Source organism: Ochotona princeps, chromosome 31 (assembly GCF_030435755.1).
Source record: "Ochotona princeps isolate mOchPri1 chromosome 31, mOchPri1.hap1, whole genome shotgun sequence".
Classification (NCBI taxonomy): domain Eukaryota; kingdom Metazoa; phylum Chordata; class Mammalia; order Lagomorpha; family Ochotonidae; genus Ochotona; species Ochotona princeps.
This window is the reverse complement of record NC_080862.1, coordinates 12,983,272-13,004,612: the sequence shown is the minus strand read 5'-3', so window position 1 is coordinate 13,004,612 and position 21,341 is coordinate 12,983,272. Positions and strand designations below refer to the sequence as shown.

The 21,341-nt window shown below is 44.4% G+C and overlaps 1 protein-coding gene across 1 annotated transcript in view; it reads right to left on the bottom strand.

The window, feature by feature from the left end:
* ZNG1A (Zn regulated GTPase metalloprotein activator 1A) overlaps positions 1-1,216 on the bottom strand; it is a 39,289-nt gene extending 38,073 nt beyond the window's left edge. Inside the window, exon 1 of the mRNA XM_058657378.1 lies at positions 985-1,216. Within this exon, the coding sequence (XP_058513361.1) occupies positions 985-1,144 (160 nt within the window). The 5' untranslated portion in view covers positions 1,145-1,216. The remainder of the gene's footprint in view (positions 1-984) is intronic.
* Positions 1,217-21,341: the final 20,125 nt, after the last annotated feature.

Sequence of the window (21,341 nt, the reverse complement as noted above, 5' to 3'; positions counted from 1 at the left end):
CTAAGAATTTGCAAGTGATTTTTCATCTACTTCTATGACTTAACTATGGTATGGAAGGAATAGAAGAAAAGACTAAATCATCCTTTGAAAACTTAAAAAAAAAGTTTTACATAGATATATAATTTTGTTTTATAAATACGCCTACAAGCAGAATGATAGCTTCTCCTCCAAATAACACAGCTAAAATAAGACGCCTTCTTCATTATGTATAAGCAACAACATAAGGATATCTAAACTTTCTATTAAAAGACAAATCAATGAAGTAATGCCTTCCAAACAGTAGGGAATTCAAAGTTTATAAAACATTTGAATCCCTTTAGGTGATGACAATGTTTTTGGATCCCAAACATATGATTTATGGAATGGGGCAACAGAGGTAACAAGTATTTAGGAAGGGCAGAATATTCAGTATCCCAGACCGTCAGCTGCTAATCTAATTTAATCCAGTAGGTGGCGCATTAAACCCGGTTAAATTGTCCCAAGCAGAAGAAAAACATCTGGTTTGATTCTGCAAACATCAAAATTCATGCAGGGGGCGGGGACTTCACTGCACAGAACAAGTTCAATCGTATGAATTTACGTGGTTTTTTTTTTTTTAGTTTCTAGTATTTTGGTATTCCAAGCATGTACTGCTAAAATTTCTGCAGGCGGTCATATTCTGTTTAAAATACATTCCCCATTCTTCTAGGCTATAACACAGAGGGATTCACCGAATACTAGGCTATGAACATCTAAAATGGCTTTAGGTTACTGTCCTTTCAAAACATTGAAAGGGATGCTGGACTGGACACCGGGGAGGAGGAGCCCAGCTCGGACCACGCTCGGGGGAGCTGGGGTCACCAGGAAGAACCGGGGGGCGGCTCACAGTGGGACCAGCGTGCAGCCGACCTGGCCAGCCGCGGACGGGACCCTCCCTGGAGGCCACGGCACCTCCCCTCCCCGAACCCCAGAATTGCACCTGCCGACCTCGGGAGGCTGCGTTACCTAGATACCCAGTGATAATTGTGACTGGGATCTTGGCGCCGAGGCCATACTTTCCCTCCTGCTCCTCCTCTCTTTGCTTCGTCTCAATGGGAACCAACTCAGGACAGTCCTCCTCCGCAAGGTCTTCCTCCTCCTCCACAGATCCCACAGCCTCCAACATCCCGGGCCCACGACACGACGCTTCCCGCGGCGTTCGAGAACCAGGCCGCAGCGGCGGCGCCGCCCCCAGAGCACTTGCTGCCGCCCGGCTCAGACGTCATCACGCTGCGACGCGTGGCTACGCCCACAGTGTGCCCCCTTGGCCGGGAGGGGGCCGCTTTGCACCTGGCCGTGCCCCTCAGAAGCTGCCCACTGACCAGGAAGGAGATCTCCTGCCTTTGGCCAAGCCCCCTAGAAGCTGCCCACTGCCCAGGAGGGGGACTGACCTGCCCCTGGGCGTGGCCCTCAGAGGCTGACCACTGACCAGAAGGGGCCTCCTAGCACCTGGTTGAGACCACAAGCTGCCCACTGCACCAGGGTGTGCTTGCTGTAGCGGGGTTGAGTTCTTGTTGTTCCTGCGGTTAAAGGGGAGAAATAAAGGGGGAAATTTTTTTTTTAAATTCATAAAGGAAAAAATATGGAACGTAAAAACAAAAATATGCAAGGTTGCAACCCCACCGTTTTAATTGCAACTTTCCTACCTGAAGGATAACAGTGAAACTTTTTCTTCTTTAGTCGTTGCATACTATCTGTGCGTATTCAGATCACTGCATCACTTTTTAAAAAGTTGGACACTGAGTTCATTAATCCTATTTCTTGGTGGTGACACTCGTCATCCGTACTTCATGAAAAGTTGTCCTTTAAGTGTGTGTAACAGTTACATAAGTGAAAGTTACGCCTCTCCGCGTGTCCTTGCCTTGTCCCAAGCCAAATGGCTCCTCATCAAGGCAACTGCGTCATGACTGGTTCTGCTTTGTTGATCAAACGCTTTCTGCTTTGTTTTGTCGCATGGTGTTGCTTTAACATATTGTGGTGCTTTGTTCTTTTGCTTCTGATTTGCATGAGAATGCTACACAACATATAACCTACCCTGCTGTGTTGTATCTACAGGGTGACTGTAGCAATTTGCTCTTCCCTTTCCAGGTTCTTTTCAACATCTATGGGGAATTGCTGGGTCTTAGCTAAACAAGTTTATACTTTAAAAGATAATGTGCCATGAGTCCCTATACTGTGTGCTAATGTCTCGGACTGTAAGTTTTTGTTTGTTTTTTACCAATAAGTTGCATGCAGAATAATATATTAGGCTCTTTTTTTGCCTTTCTTTGATCTTTCCCAAAGTTGAACAGCCTTTCGTATATTCTACCCACATATTTAATTCTTAGGACAACCATTGGATGTGTTACTATCTTCCTTTTAAATCTGAGGCAGAGAGATTAAATTATTTAGCCAAATTCAGTCACCAAATCTGACGCCAAAGTCATATTTTTCTTTTACAACATCTTGGCACCGATTAAATGTGTATTTCTTTCCTCCATAAAATACACTGTATGTATTCCATTAGTTCTCCTATGTGGACATTTATCTGGAATGTTCACTTACTGTTATTCTTTTTTTAAAAAAAAATGTTTTAATCACATATAGGAACTGGATTAGAAGTGGCCAGCCAGGACTGACAATAGACTCACAAACATGTTAAAGTTGATACAAATCCACAGAGATTGGCGCTGGCTTCACTTGACATGACATCCCCAAAACAGTGAAGTGATTCACAAACTTTTCAATTTTGGAGGACAGAAGGCAGTGGAACAAAAGAGTTTCGCTTCCTTGGGCATTGTACTGCCGGCTAGAAGACCCACACTGCCCTGGGATCCCATGTGGGCGCCGGTTCTGGTCCCGGCAGCTCCACTTCCCATCCAGCTCTCTGCTGGTGGCCTGGGAAAGCAGTCGAGGACGCCCCAAGGCTTTGGGACCCTGCGCCCGCATGGGAGACCCGGAAGAGGTTCCTGGTTCCCGGCATCGGATCGGTGCGCACCAGCCCATTGCGGCTCACTTGGGGAGTGAAACATCGGATGGAAGATCTTCCTCTCTGTCTCTCCTCCTCTCTGTATATCCGGCTATCCAATAATAATAAAATCTTTAAAAAAAAAGAGAGAGAAATAAAATCCATACAATAAAAAAATGATTTGACAATAACCAGGTGTGATGCCAGCTTTCAGATGAATGAAACTTGAACACTTTTATGCGTATCATAGCATTCTGTTTATGTGAAAGGTGCACCATATGTAATAGAAAAGAAACATAGTTTAGCAGTTACTAGGGACTCCGAGTCAAGGAGTCACTCCCCATGGGTTTAGTATTTCTTTGGCTAGACATAAAATATCCTGAACCTGGTTATGGTGGGGATAGCATAAGCCTGAGGATGTAACTTTAAAACTTGGTGAATTGTACAGAACATGAACTTCGTATCATTGAAATCATGATGGTTTTTCCCAGGGAACGGTCTCCTTGTACATTCCATCCTGGAGACAGCTCTGCGCATGTGCTCAGAAGCGCCACCTGCAGCACTTTCAAGGACTGACCTTGGGGGTGAATGTAAAGAGAACAATCTGGAAACAGCTTTGCTTTAGTTTGTCTCTGCATTCGTCGTCAGCCAAATGACTATACATTTTGTTTTCTGACTCGTAATAACCGGGCAGAATTTAGCAATGTGAAAAGCCAAGTGTTTCTGATTTACTCAGGTCTATGATTGTAAATGCTTGGCTCCTTAGATGGCTGAACTGACTTTTATTTAATCATGAAACACCGTACCAATTTTATCTGTTCTGACAGAATGCCTTTGTTGTAAAAATTCAAGATGCCCTTTAAAAACTGTAAAGAAAAAAAAATTCCTAAGTATAATGTGATAGAATCTATTACAGTTTCGAATGTAACTTAAAATGTCCTCCTCATGTAGCTTTGCGATGTTGTTTAGCAATCTGATTCAATTTATGGTAAAATAACAACAATAAGAAGAACTTGCTGAGCCCGTAGCATCCGTTGAGTTTTGTGGCAAAGCTAAGCATGTAGAATCATGACTTCGTTTAACTCTTTCCGGGAAATAGGATTTGTGTGCCCATTCTGCAGATGAGGAAATAGAGGCTTAGAAAAGTTAAAGATCTGGTTCCAATAACATGCTCAGTAAATGGTAGCCCTGTGGTTAATCCAGGTGTGCCTGCAACTACAGTCCATGTAAGTCCCAAACCAGGGACTTATAATAACTATTTTAGGTTTAGCTGCCCAAAAACCTCATTTGAGAATACTGGGTAGGTCTGTGTATAACAAGAAAGAAAGCATGGGCCAGCTCCGTTGCTCAATAGGCTAATCCTCTGCTGGCAGCGCCATCATCCCTTGGGGGTTCTGGTTCTAGTCCTGGCTGCTCCACTTCAGATTCAACCCTTGATTATGGCCTGGGAGAGTGGCAGAGGATGTCCCAAGTCTGTCTGTGTGCCTTGACTTCTGTCTGTAGATCTTTCAAATAAAAATATATTTTTTAAAAACACATTTCTACAGGGCCCGGTGACGTGGCCTAGCTGCTAAAGTCCTCGACTTGAACACCCCGGGATCCCATGTGGGCGCCGGTTCTAATCCCGGCAGCTCCACTTCCCATCCAGCTCCCTGCTTGTGGCCTGGGAAAGCAGTCGAGGATGGCCCAAAGCTTTGGGACCCTGCACCCACGTGGGAGACCCGGAAGAGGTTCCTGGTTCCCGGCTTCGGATCGGTGCACACCGGCCCGTTGCGGCTCACTTGGGAAGTGAATCATCGGATGGAAGATCTTCCTCTCTGTCTCTCCTCCTCTCTGTATATCCAGCTTTCCAATAATAATAAATCTTTAAAAAAAAACAAAAAAACCCACATTTCTACAAAGCTTAAAATTTGAATGCCACAGTATTTTCAAGTCATTAAAATAAATCTTTTAATTTTCTTTTAACCTCCGAAAAATGTGAAAACCATACTCAACTCTCAAAACTTATTTTTTAAAGGCAATATGCCATAATTCTACTAGCTTCGGATCTAAGATAGTATTGGTATAAGTCCTGTCTTCTCAAGATGGATTAGAAGAAATTTACAAAGACTGCAGATCATTCTGGCTATTGCAAAGTTCATGTGTTTGTTATTACGACTGCTGCGTGTCCTCAGAGTGTTAGGGGCCAAAGTTACCACATTACTGACTCAGAGAACGGTCAGGAGTTGAGCTGGTCAGATGGTTTGTCCTGACCTGGGAGAGCTCGAACTGGGGCTCGACTTGAGTCTTGGTGCTGTGTTTGTGGCCCTTGAGTGTGGCTAGCAGAGCAGATACGCTCCCAGGTTGTCTGAATTCCCGTGGCACGCAGCTCTTGGAACAGCAACCCTCCCCAAGCATCCTCTGGCCTGATGTCCAGCTGCCCCTGTTGGCTTTCTCCTTGAGTGCACATGTTACTCGCCATGAAAGACAAGGAGGACCGAAGATACAGCCAAGTCTGAAGAAAACTAACAATCATACCACCTTGGTTTTGACTTTTGCTCTCACTGTTGCAACTTCCTGCAGAGAAAAAAAAAAAGCAGTGGCCAGCAATAGCCTCTGGTTTTGAGAAGAGGAAGCTGAGGGTTTCAAAATTAATCCACTTCCTCTTCCCTAGCTGGAGCAAACGCATGTTAAATGTGTAATATTTATCCGTTACTTGATACTTGTATCAAACACGTGTAAACTTGTTAGGAACGTATCTGGAAGGGCAGGGCTAATGACTTTCATGCTTGGGATTGTTTTATATAAGGCAGGATCCCAATATTTAAACATTACTGAGCCCTCTAGTAAGCGATGCAACCGCTGAACGGACATGCAATAGCACCCCCTTTACAGAACACTGAAAGTGTCTTATCAGGTGAAATACTAGCATTTCAGGGTTTTCAGCAACTGTGACTTTCAAGTCAAAGACCATCAGGAGTATTGTTTGAATCACTTATCTCTGGCCGCTGCACATATTTTTAAATGCTATTCAAAGTCCATATGCTGACCAAATTGAGAGGCACACTAGCCTCTCTCTATGAAATACACTATCCGGCCAGGAGTAGGGATTGAGCAAAAACAAAACAGAAGCAAACGCATTGGGCAATGATTGATGTTGTAACCGCTGAGGAGAGAGCCTCAAGTGCAAGCTGTTCTCTCCTACCATGCCCAGAAACTTACAAGTGACATTGGCAGCTCATGGAAGTTTCATGTTGTGATTTTTTATAATTTTAGAGAAGTCTATTCCACAATCTACAGGCACGCACTTGCAAGTCCTTAAATGCGAATAAAAGAACAGAAACAGAGCCACCTCCTTCCTCCTACCTACCTCTTTCTCCTTCCTCTTTTGTCTTGCCTTTCTCCCCAACTCCTTCTGAGAGTGTTTAACTGCATCTGATGAGCTGTGCCATCGGCAAAGTCAGTTTCGACTGGCTTTAAGAACAGGGAATTCTGGGTCACTGTCTTGCTCTGTTTATACTTCGACCGCAAGCTCTCTGCGCCTGGCTGATCTGTATGCTGCGTAAATCTGTTTTCTCACTGCTCCAGATGCCAGGAAGTCCCAAGTCAAGGCTGTGGCAGGCTCACAGTCTGGTAAGGGTCCAGCTCCATTTGCAACGGCAGCCTATTCAGGTGCACAGCAGACAAAATTTATCTAACAAGATTCATGAATTCTATGCAAGCACCGCTTTACTCCCTATCCTCTTATTTCATGTTTCCTTTCTGACCTTGAGCTCATTCGCGGCTGCTCCAGATACGTGGTACCATACGGGAGTCTCTTCCGTTTCAATGACGTCATCTTTCTTTCGGAAACGTCATTGGAATCGACATCCTTTGGTGTCCTTACGCTTCCTGAAGAGTAATGTTTCATTGTTCTATCAGCCCTCCCCTCCAACTGGGTCTTTTTCACAGTTCCTGAGCGAGAGACTCTATTATTCTAGCCAGGTTCTCAGGCCAGGTGCATGGGCCCTATTGATGAAGACCTCGCATTGCAGGCCTCTCTGTAATTGGACAGGGCCATGCAATGATGTTCTGGTAAATGGGACATTCTGGAACATTCCACATTTTGTTGTTGCTGCTGTTTTTTTTTTTTTTTTTTTTTTTCTGTTTTCCTACTGCCTGGTTTGCAGGTGTGATGGCCGGAGCGCATGTTGGTCACTGGTGACAAGAGGCAAGCATGTCCTGGGGGAGGTGGAGCAGAGACCCAGCATCAGCAGGTTGCACACGGAGGACTCCACAGAGCAGAGCTGCAGGAGAAAGGAAATTGTATGTCATTCAGATGTCTGTTTATGCCACTGAAAATAATCCTCATCGGTACAGGGTTCTAACTGCTTAATTGTCTCAAAATAATATAAATAATACTTGAGTGCTGCAATTTACAAATGGTCACGTAGACCAGAGGCATTAAGGTAAATACCAGGATGGATGGTTGGCTAAGAGGGTTAAGAGGTCAGCTATGTCTTCTGCATTCCGTATCTAAGTGCCTGAGGTCAAGTCCTGGTTACACTCCCGCCAGTGGGGACCCTGGGAGGCAGCAGTGATGCTGGAAGTAATTGAGTTTTTGCCACCTGTAGGCAAACTCTTCACCTTTGTGGGGTTCAAGCAATGAGCCAGCAGATGGGAGCTCCTTTCTCTGTCTTATAAATACATAAATGCTTTTTCCAAACTAAATGAACTCTCTGGCCTGGTATTTGGCATAGCGGGTAAGGCCCTATGTGGAGGGGACTAAAGTGTAGAGTAACATGTTAAGACTACCTGCAGGCCTGGTAATTAGCAGGTAATCGCATGTGCCTTGGCCTTGGAGTCCTGGCTGTCGCTCCATGGCTACTGTTGAAGAATAAATAATGGCTTGCTTTGAAGAATATGAATACAGTATTTTGCAGAATTATCTTTAGGGTCACCTGCTTAGCCTTGAAGTGCAGATGGAGTGACCAAATGTCTGTATATGCCCCCTTAGTCTTGCAGTAAAAATAGAATAATTAGTTGTTTGTGTAGAAGCTTGTGAGGTGTCTGAGTAAATAAAAACGACAGCTTTTTCTTGGGCTGTTGTGAGAACGCACCAAATGTCAGTGTCTCTGTCTTTCTTTATCACCGACTCCACGCACCCTTCCCGAGCTCCGAACTCGGCCGGAGCTGGACTCCGGCAGGGTCCCTGCACCCACATAGGAGATCTAGGGGAGGCTTCCAGCTCCTGGCTTTGGATGGGCTCAGCTCTGGCCATGGTGGCCTTTTGGGGAGTGAACCAGCGATGGAAGATCTTTCGCTCTCTTTCTCTTTCTCTATGAAACTCTGCTTTTCAGATACATAAAAATAAATCGTCATAAAAGGAGCGAAGATGCAAATACATTGATTAATGAACAAAACGTATGCTGTTTGATAAAACAGGAAATACACTCTAGTAAGGAGGAAGGATAAGAATAGTTTTTCTGGAAAGTAAGCAGAGATTTCTCAGAATCTAGCCGCCACCCCTTTTCACTCCTTATATAGTACAATGCTTCCTGTTTGGGTGGCTGGCAGTTGTATCATTGGGCATGCTTCTGTTACTATGAGCATATAGCAGAACTGTAGGTTAATTTGGGTCAGCCTTAGCCTCTGATACCGGTGCAAACAGAATACAGGCAAGGGATTTGCTTTTCTTCAGCTCAAGCAGAATCAAACATAGACCTTATAAGTCTAAGAATAACAGGAGCTGTTATCTGCAGCTAGATCAACTTTGTCCTCCACCTCACTGTCACAGATCTGTCTCTCTCCTTTACAAATAAATAAATACTTTTTAAAAATGCATGCTATGGGACAACAGAATTTTGCATGATCATTAGATCCAAATCAAGCAGATGTTATCTACTGCTGTCTGTCCCTGCCACCCACATGGAAGGTCCCGTGGGAGTTCCTGGCTCACAGCTTAGGCCTCGCTCCATCCCGGTTGTTGTAGACATTTGGGGAGTGAATCTTGGAGTGGTCCATCATCGGTCCCAGGGCGTATGTATCAGCATGAAGCTTGGGAGACTGGAAGCGGTGGGAGTGAACCAGGTACTTCAAATGGCAGCTTAGGCACGGTACCACTGTGCTCACCCCTGTATCACCTTGTTTATCGAAACGCTCTTTGCAACAGAAAAGGCATGAATAAAGCCAGACATCGGTCAGTGGATGAATGGATAAAGAAAATGTGTTTATGAACAATGAGCTATCACTCCACCACTAAAAAGGAAGCAACCCTGACATTTACAACAGAATAGAGATCAATATGCTAAGCCAAATAAGCCAGCCCGCACATCTTCTCTCATTTATAGAAATTAATACATTCTTCAAAGTGCAAATCCCATATGGCATGGGATGTAAATATTTATAAATGAGTCTTTACTGAAATAGGCTCCTTTTATAACAATATACCCTCGGTTCCTCATTTTGTGATCTTATTTTGTGAATCGCATGCTGAGATTATATCTACCCTTGCTCTAAAGAAGTAACATGCATGTAAATATACAAATAATGTTTACATATGGAGCAAATGTAGATGCTCAAAAAGTTAAAATCGTGTGTGCAAGCTGAGCTCTTCCTTGTCTTCTCAGTATTATTTGAAGTATTTTAAAATAAAAAGACAAATCATGCGTTTATAAGTACTATAAAAACAAAAGACAGGCCTCACCAAACGAATACATTGTTGAGTAGCAAAAGGAAAATCCAGAAGGGTATTTATAGGGTGGTTCCATTTAGAGAGGATGGCTAACAGGAAAAGTTTATTTATGAATTTCTCAGAGTTGGGTTTGTGGCATGGCAGGTGAAGCCTCTACCCGAAGGGCCAGTGTTTCAAATGGCTGCTGCTGTGTGACCTGGTTGCTCTGCTTTTTGATTCTTGTCCCTGCACCTGGGAAAAGCAGCCGAAGATGGCCCAGGTGTTTGGACCCCCTGCCACCTGTGTGGAACTTCTAGAAGAAGCTCCTGTCTCCTGGCTTTGACCTAGCTCGTTGCTGGCTGTTGCAGTCATGTGGAGAGTGAACCAGCAAAAGGAAGGTCATTCTCTCTCCTTCTCTCTGTGGACTCTGAATTCCAACAAATACATCTTCTTAGAATTTTCCTTATAATCACTTACATTCTTACTTGTTATTCTCTGAACAATGGAGAATTGTGCTTGTCACTTATCATTAATTTGGGGTTATTCGTCTATTGCCCTTTCTGAGTTGGAAGAGAGTTTGCTTTTCATTTGTTCATTTTTGAAATTTTGAAATTATTTCCAACTATAGAAGTTATAGAAGTTATTTTATACTTTGCTCTAATATATGCCTCTCACAATCATAATATAACTATCGAAAACAGGAAATTAGTACTGTGATATGAACGAATTGATAAATCTTGTTGAAAATTTCCCCAGATTGACGTCTCACTTCTGCGCCTGCAACCAGTGCGGCCTCTCACATCAGGTCTTGCTCAGTCTGTCTGAAGTTGTGGTCTCTTGCACATCACTTCGGTGGGCATATGACATCTGCATATCATGTGACTGGCAGTGTTCATTTTAATCCCACGGTCCAAGAGGTGTCCGCCAGGGTCCTTCACTTTAAACTTACTGTCTCTCTGCCATATTGTAGCTAATATTTATTTTTATTTGCAGAGAGGAGGAGAGACAGAGAGGAAGATCTTCCACCTACTGGTTCAGTCCACAAGTGGCCACAATGACCAGAGCTGAGCCGATCTGAAACCAGAAGCCAGGAGCTTACTCCAGGTCTCCCATGCAGGTGCAGGGTCCCAAGGCTTTGGGCCGTCCTCCACTGCTTTCCCAGGCCACAAGCAGGGAGCTGGAGGGGAAGTGGAGCTGCCAGGATTAGAACCGGCGCCCATATGGGATCCTGGCACATGCAAGGCTGGGACTTTAGCCACTAGGCTACATTGCAGGACCCTATTGTAGCTAATATTACCTACTGGGTGAGATATTTTGAATTTATGTCAACAGTTTCTGTGCAAGAAAAATCTTGAAAAGAAAAATATATAATTATTTGAAAGGCAGAGCAACCGAGGTGGGGAAAAGATGAGAATTCGGATGGGGTAGCCTCTTCTGTCTATTGTGTTCATTCCTTAACTGTCCTCTGGTGCTGAAGTCAGCCTGAAGTCACGAGCCAGAGCTCCATTCAGGTCTTTGTGATTGGCAGGAACTCAGGTGCTTGGGCCATCATGACTGTCTTCCCAGGTGCCTCTCCAGGCTGATGAATCCAAGGCGGAACATCAGGGACTCCAGCTGGCATTGTAACATAGATGACAGTGTTGGGAGTGGCAGGTTTAATCCACTGAACCACAATGCACGCCCCCCGCCCAACCCCAGCCTCGGTGAATTTTAGTGCATTTAAGCAACTGCATATCAATCAACCACAATTCAGGTTTGAAAGACTCCCAGCATGGCCAGAAGTCCCCTGGCATCTGTTTACAACCTCTCTCTTTATTTTACTCAAAAAGCAGAGTTAAAGAAAGAAAAAGAATGAGAGAGAGACCCATCCACCCACTGGTTCACTCCCCCAAATGTCTAGAACAGCCAGAACTGGGTTGGTCAAACGCCAGGAGCCTCTTCCAGGTCTCCCACATGGGTGGCCAGGCCACCAAGTACTTCGAAAACTCCCTGATGCTTTTCCAGGCACATTAGCAGGGAGCCCAACAGGAGGCAGAACAGCCAGGAACTTCTGACCAAGGAAAAAATCCATTAAAAAAAAAAAAAAAAACCATTGGAAGACCATCACACGCACACCAGGCAGAGAGAGAGTTAGCAGAAACCAAACCCACTGACCATTGCATCTTTTTTTTTTTTTTTTTTTTTAATAGTGTTTTTTTTTTTTTTTTTTTTTATTTTAAATTCATTAATTACATTGTATTATGTGACACAGTTTCATAGGTACTGGGATTCTCCCCACCCCTCCCCAAACCCTCCCACCATGGTGGATTCCTCCACCTTGTTGCATAACCACAGTTCAAGTTCAGTTGAGATTCCCCCATTGCAAGCATATACCAAACATAGAGTCCAGCATCTTATTGTCCAGATAAGTTCAACGGCTTCTTAGGTATACCATTGCATCTTGCTCTTTCAGAAGGATGAGAACATTAACTTCAAACCACAGGTCTCTGGCTCCAGGCTGGCAGTTCCAGCAAACTAACAGCGCAGTGGTGTGAAATGTTAGAACAACAACGCACCCCAGGGAAGATCTAATTGCACCCGTTATCTGGCCACTCGAGGGGCTCTTAGGATCAACCCACTCATGTCCTTGTGTTTTCATCATGTTGCTGATGTCTCTGTTCTGATCCTCTCTGTCACAATTTGTGGAACTTTCTGATTTGGTCCTCTAATTTCTTTCCTTCTCTCTAAACTTATCTTGCATTTATTTGTCTCTTTTTTTCTCCTCTCTTTCTGAGAGATGAACTTCAATTCATTTCTAAGCTTTCTTTGGGGTGGTTGTTCAGCTTAACAAATACATTTCCCAGAAGGGAGTCTTATTAATTTCAAACTCTGGAATCTGAGTTCAGCTTCCAATTAATGCAAACCCCAGGAGGCTCGACTCAAAACCCTTGACTCCAAAACTGGGTTCCTGCACCCCCTGGGGAGGATTGCATTCCCAAGTCTTGGTTTATCAAGTCAGTTTTGGCCCAGTCCTGCTTGCTGGAGTCATCTATTTGAGGGGTCAAACAGTGGAGAAGAACTCTGTATCTCTTCCCATCACTCCTGTTTGTCGCTCTCCTTAAATAAAAATAATTAAAATATTTTCTTCAGTGTTTGCTTGTTACCATACCGTATTTTTCCAGTTTTCCCTGAGCTCCTTTTTCATTCTCTGGATGCTTATTTGTAAAATAATGTAAGATGTTTCGTGGCTGTAAAGTTACCTCCTTATTCCCCTGTATATATTAACGATAGCTTTCAGACTTGTGTGCTTTGGTCTCTACCTTTCATATTGGTGATTGTGTTGTAGGGTTTTTGAACCCCGAATACTGCAGCAACCTCAAATTCTTGTCTCGCAGGAAAGAAGAATTTTCATGCGGACACAGTTTAGTTTTAAAGTAAGATTTATTAGAAGTAGTTGAGAAAGTAGACTCCCATCCTAGTGATGGGAGGGGGCCTCGAGATCCTCTGCCATCGTGGCAGAAGGAAAAGCTAAGAGAGAAAAACCCATATTAATGGTGGGGAAAGTATCTTTCAAAGGTTCCCCTCAAAGATGTTTCTCCATAAACAAAGGAAATTCCTGGTTTCCATGGTACCTGGCCTTGGGACAAAAGGCCAGAAAGGTGTCACTGGCCAACCTCCTTGGTCCCTTTCTAATGATAAAGAGGCCAGTCTGAAGCCCTCTCCCTTGGCAATGGCCAGAGACAGAATTGGGTGGAGGCTTCAGGTGGGTTATAGATATGTTAATGTCACCCTTGTCTCCTGGGGAAGCACTCCTGATAAAATATGCATTTGTCTTGGGAGAGACGTGTTCTGGTGAATCCAAGACATGGTGGGGAAAAATACCCCTTTATATTTGGAAAGAAAAATGACTTGGGGGACCCAGAATACCCTAACTGCCTACCACCCAGTCTAACTCCTCTCACATGAGGACAGAAGATGGCTTGAGGGCTTGGACCACAGATACCAAGATGGGAGACCCAAATGGAATTCCTGGATCAGGGTTTCAGTCTGGTCCAGCCCTGGGATTTGGCAGGCATCTGGGGAGTGAACCAGTAAATGGAAGATTTCTCTCTATTCACATTTTGTTCTGCTTTTCAAATAAAAAAATCAATCTTAGATTTTATAAGAGCTATTACAAAAGCCAATTTGCTGGGATGGCAGAGTGAAGGGAGAGACAGAACTGTCATACATTATGACATTACTGCATCTCTTAACCAGGTCTAAACCATCTTCTTGTGCTGCCTTAGAAGAACAAACTGAAATATTTTAGCCAATTTTTATTGTAATTTCAATATCGTGTTGCTGAAGATATTGTTAATGAATACAGGATATAATAATGAAAATAAAGGGGCCCAATACAGTATCAAGCCCTCGCCTTGCATGCTCCGGGATCTCATATGGGTGCCAGTTCGTATCCAGGCTGCTCCACTTCCCATCCAGGTCCCTGCTTGTGGTCTGGGAAAACTGTCGAGAATGGACCAAAAGTCCTGGAATCCTGCACCTGCTTGAAAGACCCAAAAGAAGCTCCTGGCTCCTGGCTTCAGATTGGCGCAGATCCAGCCATTGCAACCACTTGGAGAGTGAACCAGTGAATTAAAGACCTTTCTTTCAGTCTCTCCTTCTCGCTGTAAATCTGACTTTCCAATAAAAATAAATCTATTCAAAAATCATGAAAATCAAGGCATGTCATGTACGTATATGACATATGTGCCTGTATTATTTACTCTTTGTAACAGTTTAGTGGAACTTATTTTATAGTAAACAAGTTGAACACAGACATTAAGTAGCCCTCAAAATGTCCAGCACTAGCAACAAAAAAGTTGGCATGTGAGTTCGAGTGCTTTGACTCAAAGTTTAAACACTCACCATCACATAATCCTACTCACAGGTAAGGGCATAGTTACACACATCCTGAAATACGTGAAGCTACATCAAAAAATTCATGGAAAGATGGACTTAAGAGATAACTACATTTCAGTGCAAACATTTGAAATCCATGCGGTTTTTTCATGTTATGTATTTTCTATGAGTTCTTTGCAGAACTCTCATATAATCAATAGAACATTGATAAGTAAGTAGTGAGTTTAACTGCTCACAATACTGTTACTTTAAAATCTTTTTTGAATTAATTGCTCTATTTGAAGTGCCAAGTACAGAAATATAGGGAGAAAAAGAGAAATCTTCCATCCACTGATTCATACCCCCCGGCCACAATGACCAAGCCAGGTCAAAGGCAGGAGGCTAAAACTCCGTTCAGGCCTCCCTTGTGGGTTCAGGGGTCCAACTACTTGGGCCATCTTTCTCTGCTTTTTCAGGTATATTATCAGAGCGCTGGAGCAGAAAGCAAAGTAGCCAGGCCTCCAACTGGCGTCCATACGGGTTGCCACTATTACAAGCCGAGTATAAGCCGCTATGTTACAATGCTGACCCTGTTACTTTAACAATGAATGTGCGTTTCTCAGCCAGTGGAGTCTCTATGCGGCTCATTACTTAAAGCAAAGCAAAACAACCAAATAAAAAGTCGGAAACCCAACACTTTGTGAAAGGCAATGTAGTATAGTATTTGTATGGATTAGCTCCTGTGTTTTAATCCTGACGTATAACTGGCAGCTATGTAACCTTGAGCACGAGCCTCAGCATCTTCCTTTGCAAAAAGGGAGTTGATGGCAGTCCTTACCTTGCACTTTTGAAAACGAAGGGTAACTGAAATAGTGCGTTCTCAGGCAATACCCAGTGTACAGAAACTACCTGTTGTACAAGAAATGCCTTAGCTTTGTTTGTTCACATAGTTGAGATGCCCTGCGTGCTCCGGTGGGGCTGGTCACATGTCTATTCTCAAGTCTGACTCTACCTCACAGCCCTGCTTTCTTTCCTGTTCAGACACCTGATCCTGCTGGTAGGAGAGGCCACCGCCACGCCAGGTTGTTTCCAATGTGACAGCTCCAAATGTTGTCTGAACTCTTGTCTGAACACGAAGAAAAGCATGCTTGCCCATGGAAAATGTAGTTGTTATTCTAAGAAAGGGGTGGAATACATGCTGGGTCAGTACAGGTATTTCCCATCTCCGTCTCATCCCACAGAGCCGGTGGAGACCCGTGCACGCCAACAACAAAAATGAGCCAAATAAAGATGTGAAGGCATTGAGATAAAGTCAAGAGATTAAAAAAAAAAAAACAAGCGTAAGTTCAGGAGCAATATCAACACATAACAAGAAATCTGTTCAGTAAGTGTAAAATGCAAAATAAATTGTGTAACAATGTGGCTGTAGCATGGAAGACAAACACACATACGAGACTTAAGAACAGAAAGAGGAATTGGAAGGAGCTGTTTCAGCAACCTATGCCTGCAGGGTAGCAGGGGTGGGCAGGGGTCTCTCTTGCAGGTTAATGAGGCCAATACTGCTAGCTTAATAAACAGCAAGGTCAACGTCAGTGAATGGGAAGACGTAGCCTCTTCAGATAGGCCTCATAGGGGTCTTCAAAATCATTTCTTTCCTTAGAGAGATTTCAGGAGCTGCCTGGAATAGAAGGAATCCCACCAGGAACTCCTTCTAAGCATGAATCAGATTCCAACTTTTAATTGTCGGCAAAGAAGACACGGGTGGGGAGGGGGGGGACTGCTGGGGGAAGGTCTCCGTTTTGTGGATATCTGGTTATTTGTTCAGACATAAGAACTAGAGAGTGGTTCCTTCTTTAGGGAGGAGAAAGTCAAGCGATCACTTGTGAGCGAAGCGCAGGGGCAGATGCAAGTCCGACGGAAGCATTACCCATAGGGCCTGCAATGAGGGGTGCAAGTAAGCGGAACAGCAGACAAGCACCTGCTGTTTTGTCCCCATAGAATCCCTGTTCTCTAGGAAATAAGACTTTGCGAATATCGCCTACAAATGTTCTGCAAAGAACTACATGTTCTTTTTTTTTTTTTTAAGATTTATTTATTTTTATTACAAAGTCAGATATACAGAGAGGAGGAGAGACAGAGAGGAAGATCTTCCATCCGATGATTCACTCCCCAAGTGAGCCACAACGGCCGGTGCTGTGCCAATCCGAAGCCGGGAACCAGGAACCTCTTCAGGGTCTCCCACGCGGGTGCAGGGTCCCAAAGCTTTGGGCCGTCCTCCACTGCTTTCCCAGGCCACAAGCAGGGAGCTGGAGGGGAAGTGGAGCCGCCGGGATTAGAACCGGCGCACATATGGGATCCCAGCATGTTCAAGGCGAGGACTTTAGCAGCTAGGCCACGCTGCTGGGCCCAGAACTACATGTTCTTCCTTTGTGCCCGGCAGGCGTGCTCAGGTTTAGGAAGGAGGAATTGGCATGTCTCCCACGCGTGTCCCCAAACTGCCAGGTGGTGGGGCTCTCCCCCAAGAACCACTGTCTTACACACAGAAACAATCATCTCCCAATGGTGACCCTCAATGGCCCACGGGACCAAGTTGGAATTCCTCGATGGGACCCTTCCGCCCAGCCTCTGCCACTGCACCCTGTTCCCCCAGGTTCCTGTGATACTCCTAATTCCTGGGTGGCTCGTGGCCTGGCCTGCTCTGGTGCTTGCCCATGGTGCCCCTTCTGCCAGCAAACCCCCTGATGACACACTTCTCTGCATGGTGAAGCTGCGGTTCAGCACCCAGTGAAGTCATTCTTCCTCCATATCAGTCTCTCTACCATCGCCCTCTCCGCAAGCATAGATCATTTCCTGTGGGCACTTCCTCCCTCTCCTGAAGCTCGGTACAGCACAATGTCCCAGCACTGTCATGTGGGCCTATTCTTTGCTTCTTTATGAATGCCTCATTCCTGGGTCATGAGGTCTGCCAAATCAGGAAACAAGGATTGCCATCACCTAGGACAGTGCCACTTGGCGAATGCTTATGGAATGAATAGAATGCCTTTGTATGATAGAGGAGAAACTTACACATTCTTGGAGGAATGAAGGAGAAATTGAACCTTACAGTTATAAAATGTTATAATGGGGCTGGCATTATGGCATAGTGGGTAAAGCTGCCATCCCATACCAGTGCCAGTTAGAATCCAGATCAAGCTGGCTCCCACTAATACGCCTGGGAGAGTAGGATAAGATGGCCCAAGTGGTTGAGCACATGTACCCGTGGGGGAGACCCAGAAGAGTCTCCTAAGCCATGACTTCAGCCTGGCCCAGCTCTCTATTATGGCCATTTTGGGAGTGAAGCTGGGCAATGGAAGAGCTTATTCTCTCTGCTTTTCAAATAAATAAAGTCTTTTGAAAACCAAAAATAAATAAAATGCAATGATATTAATATTTCTATTGAATATGACATACCATTATATATTAGAATACAGTCCAAATCTATACAATACTTATATGTATTAAGGTGGCCACATAATTGTGAGTGCAAACATGTAAAATATGAAGATAATTTTTTAAAAATCTGATTTATTTTTTCAATTTTTTTCTTTTAGGATTTTTTTTTTAATTGGAAAGTCAGATTTGCAAAGAGAAGGAGAGACAGAGAGGAGGATCTTCAAGTTACTGTTTTATGCCCCAACAGCTGCAACAACCAGAACTAAGCTGATCCGAAGCCAGGAGCCAGGAGCTTCTCTGGATCTCCCATGTGGGTGCAGGGTCCCAAAACCCTAGGCTGTCCTCTGCTGCTTTCCCAGCCCACAAGCAAGGAGCTGGATGGGAAGTGGAGCAGCTCAGATACGAACCAGCACTCAAATGGGATCCCGGCGAGGACTTTAACCACTAGGCTATGGTGCCAAACTCTCTATATATTTTTTCAAGTTAAAAGTAGAGAGACGAGATAGACAGAGATAGAGACAGGGTAAGTTCCTAGGCACTTGTATACTTCCCAAATGCTCCCCACAGCCAGGGCTTCCACATGAGTTGAAGAAACTCTGTTCTTTAGCCTTACCACTTCCTCCCGGAGTCTGCAATGGCAGGGAACTAGAGTCAAGAGCCGGGGCCCAGAATGAAATCCACACACTGTGGTATGATGGGCAGACTTCTTACCCACTAGCCTACACACCTTCTCCCAATAATAACACTCAAAGGAAACTTTTACAATTCTTTTCATGTTTACATACCTGTCGCGACAAAAGAAGCCAGGAAGTGGAGCGAATAAGGAATTGCAAATTCTAATGTCTCAACAGTGACTGGCTTTCAATACAGCCAAATCTTTGCATGTAAGTCTCTCTCCTGAACACTTGCTCTCTTTTGTCCAATTTTCAAACAAATCATGATAATAAATGCTGCAGGATAGTGGTTAAGATGCCCCTATCCCACCTGCTTGGGTTACGCACTAGCTCTGATCTCTGATTCCACAGTTTTACCAGTGCAAACCCTGGGAGGTAGCCACGATGGCTCAAGTCACCGGGTTCCAATCGCCCACCTAGTGACCTGGATTGAGTTCCCAGGTCCTGGCTCAGGCCACTAGCATGTGGTAAGTGAACCATTGGATAAGGGTTCTCTGTCACTTTCTTTCAAAGAAGCAAAAAATAAATTTTAAATGTTACATAACTGCTAGAAATAACCTACAGGATGCTTTGCTATTTCAACTCAAGAAATCAATTCAAAACAAGTTGGAACATTGAAAAAAAAAACCAAAAAACTCAAGAGAATAAAAAGCGAAGCTCTTTCTTCTGAATGACACATAAAATTCCCATTCAAATTATCCGTAACAAATATTTACTGATGTCTGCTCTGTGTTCAGTATTGAATCAGTTATTCATTTATTTCTCCATTGTTTATTAAGCATCTACCATGTGCCAGGCATTCCAAGCACTAGAGTTGGAGCAGTGGATCAAACAAAAATCTTTTTTTTTTTTAAGATTTATTTATTTTTATTGCAAAGTCAGATATACAGACAGAAGGAGAGACAGAGAGGAAGATCTTCCGTCCAATGATTCACTCCCCAAGTGACCACAATGACCGGTGCTGTGCCGTTCCGAAGCCAGGAGCCAGGAGCTTCCTCCAGGACTCCCATGCAGGTGCAGGATCCCAGGGCATTGGGCCGTCCTCCACTGCTTTTCCAGGCCACAAGCAGGGAGCTGGATGGGAAGAGGAGCTGCCGGGATTAGAACCGGCACCCATATGGGATCCCGGGGTGTTCAAGGCGAGGACTTTAGCTGTTAGGCCATGGTGCTGGGCCCCAAACAAAAATCTTAGCAGCAGCATACCAGATTGGAGAATGGTTTTGAGCTCCTGCTTTTCTGCTTTCAGTTCAGCTTCCTGCGAATGTGTCTGGGAATGCAACAGAAGATGGCCCCAGTGCTAGGGCTCCTGTCACATATGTGGGAGAACTAAGTGGAGTTCTTGGCTTCAACTGGACCCAGCCCTGGCTATTGTGGCCTAATGGGGAGTGAACCAGCAGATGGAAGGTATCTTTCTCTGTGTGTGTGTGTCTCCCTCTCTTTGTCTTGTCAGTTTCCTTCAGATGCAAAGTAGGGATGATGTTATTACTTAATCATTGCTACCAATTAATATTTGTAGAAGATTTGGGACAGTGCCTGATATAAAGTTCTTTTTCTTTTTAAAGACGTATTTATTTATGCAAAAACACAGAGTTAGATAAAGTGGAGAAAGATGGAGAAAGAGATCTCCTAACTGCCACAACAGCCCAAGCTGGGTCATGCTGAAGCCAGGAGCCTGGAGATCCATTCAGGTTTCCCCTGTGGGTGGCAGAGTCCCAAGCACCTGGGGCCATCTTCCGTGGTTTTCCTAGGCTCGTTAACAGGAAGCTAGATCAGAAGTGCAGCAGCCAAGGCTGAAGCCGGCACCCAGCTAGGGTCACAAGTGGTGGCTTACCCACTATTTGATCGTTCATTACATCAAATAGTTAAGCTGCAAGAATGAGATTGGCGCTTCCTGGAGTAAAGAAAAGTGGACTCTGACAAAAGAGAGTTCATAAAGAAAATCATAAAAACACACAGAGACAGAGGAAGGCAGACGCTGCAGGGGTCACCAGCTGTGGAAGGGGAGAGGCATCCCACAGCATCCCAGAGTCCTTTTGGACAAAGGGTGATGAGGATGCAAAGCCTTGTGCAAGGCAACCAAGGAGGCGGTGCGAATGTGGAAGAACGCAGCTGTCTGGCTATTTTTTTTTTTTTTTTTTTTTTTTTTTTTTTGCGACGGCGTCTGAGAGAGTTTGCAGCTTGCTAATTGTCATATGACCGCATCCACGGCTAACATATTCCCAGTGGACTGTGACAAGACCGCTGAGAATATCTGAGTTATTGCTAAGCATCACAGGGTTAAGAGCCGGGAGGATGGCGGCAGTGGCCAAACTTGTATGGCTGGGGCTGGGTTCTGTGTTGATCTGCGGAATGATGGAAGATTCTAGGAGCACCCCCCACCACCACCACCAGCATCTACCCGGAGCTTTGCTTCACTACCAGTTCTGAAAATGTGAGATTCCCTCGTTCTTATAAAACAGCCTGTTTGTTCTCCTTTGGAGTATATGTCATAATCAATCAGAAACTCAGAGAAGCCCTTTGAAAAGGTCGCCTTCCTGCAGAGTGGACTCCAGACCGCCAGAAAAGTCTCTTGGGAATTACTTATTTGCGCCCCCATTCAAACAAGTACTCGCAGAATTTTTTTTTTTCAGTATTTTTCTATCCAAATGTTTATTCTTAAATTCCAGCATAGTAAAGATACTTGGGAGAATTTGTAAAGTCGTACACAGTGAACTGAAAACACTGCATTGGATCTGCTTTTTGGAGTCTGTGCAACATAACTGACGTGTTTTATTTTCTATGC